Source organism: Sphaeroforma arctica (assembly GCF_001186125.1).
Source record: "Sphaeroforma arctica JP610 unplaced genomic scaffold supercont1.8326, whole genome shotgun sequence".
In the NCBI taxonomy this organism is placed as follows: Eukaryota; class Ichthyosporea; order Ichthyophonida; genus Sphaeroforma; species Sphaeroforma arctica.
In genome coordinates, this window is record NW_014032232.1 from 1 (window position 1) to 1,251 (window position 1,251).

Here is a 1,251-nt window from a genome sequence, read left to right on the forward strand (position 1 = left end):
TGTGGTATATGTAAACACATATGCATGCATGTTGTAAGTGGTATATGTAAATGCATATGCATGCATGTTGTAAGCGGTATATGTAAACACATATGCATGCCTGTTGTAAGTGGTATATGTAAAAACATATGCACGCATGTTGTAAGTGGTATATGTAAACACATATGCATGCATGTTGTAAGTGGTATATGTAAATGCATATGCATGCATGTTGTAAGCGGTATATGTAAACACATATGAATGCCTGTTGTAAGTGGTATATGTAAATGCATATGCATGCTTGTTCTAAGTGGTATATGTAAACGCATGTGCATGCATGTTGTAAGTGGTATATGTAAACACATATGCATGCCAGTTCTAAGTGGTATGTGGAAATGCATATCTATGCATGTTCTAAGTGATATTTGTAAACACATATGCATACTTGTTTTTAGAGGTATGTGTAAATGCATATTCATGCATGTTCTGAGTGGTGTATGTAAATACATCTGCACGCCTGTTGTAAATACGGTAAACAGCGGATAGCATAAACAGTAGCGAGTCTACATATCTCAGTGACGTGACTGCGATCTTTGGCAATACACTGTTTCTGAGTCCATTAGCTACACTTCTTGATATTCCGTTCCTATTTTTATGGCTCGATTGGTGGACGTTGCTGACCATAAGTCCCAATATCTTTGTTTGCCAGTTTAGTTTCTGGTCACCCCAGTCCCAGTTACCTCTTTTTTTTGGTCACCATTGTCCCAATTATCCCTTTTTTTAGTCACCTCGGTCCCAAACCATTTTGTTTGGTCACCCGTGTCCCAATTAACCCTTTTTTCGGTCACCGCGGTCCTATCCTCAGCAACGCCACTCAAGTGAACAACGGAGACACGTTCTTTGCCATCATGGAAGTGTACCACTGGGCCCTGGGAGAACAGGACATCACACTCTACTACGAGGTGCTCACATCACTGTGGAAGCTGGATGAGAGGAACCACCTGTTCAAGGGCCAGGAGTTCATGCTAAAGTGCAGGGAGAGCTTCGCCTCCCGTCTGATGAACGTACTTGTAGGTAGGTGTATATGTATTGTGCTTGTAGGTAGGTGCATATGCAACGTGCTTGTAAGTAGGTGCATATATAATGTGCTTGTAGGTAGGTGCATATGTAGTGTGCTTGTAGGTAGGTGCATATGTAGTGTTCTTATAGATAGGTGCATATGTAGTGTGCTTGTAGGTAGGTGCATATGTAGTGTGCTTGTAGGTAGGTGCA

General features: G+C 41.5%; 1 protein-coding gene across 1 annotated transcript; it reads left to right on the forward strand.

The window, feature by feature from the left end:
* Window positions 1-887: 887 nt before the first annotated feature.
* SARC_16540 (hypothetical protein) lies at window positions 888-1,043 on the forward strand (the record flags this gene model as incomplete). Its single annotated transcript, XM_014289355.1, has 1 exon — window positions 888-1,043. A coding segment is annotated over one exon (156 nt), but the record flags the coding sequence as incomplete, so codon positions are not given.
* Window positions 1,044-1,251: the final 208 nt, after the last annotated feature.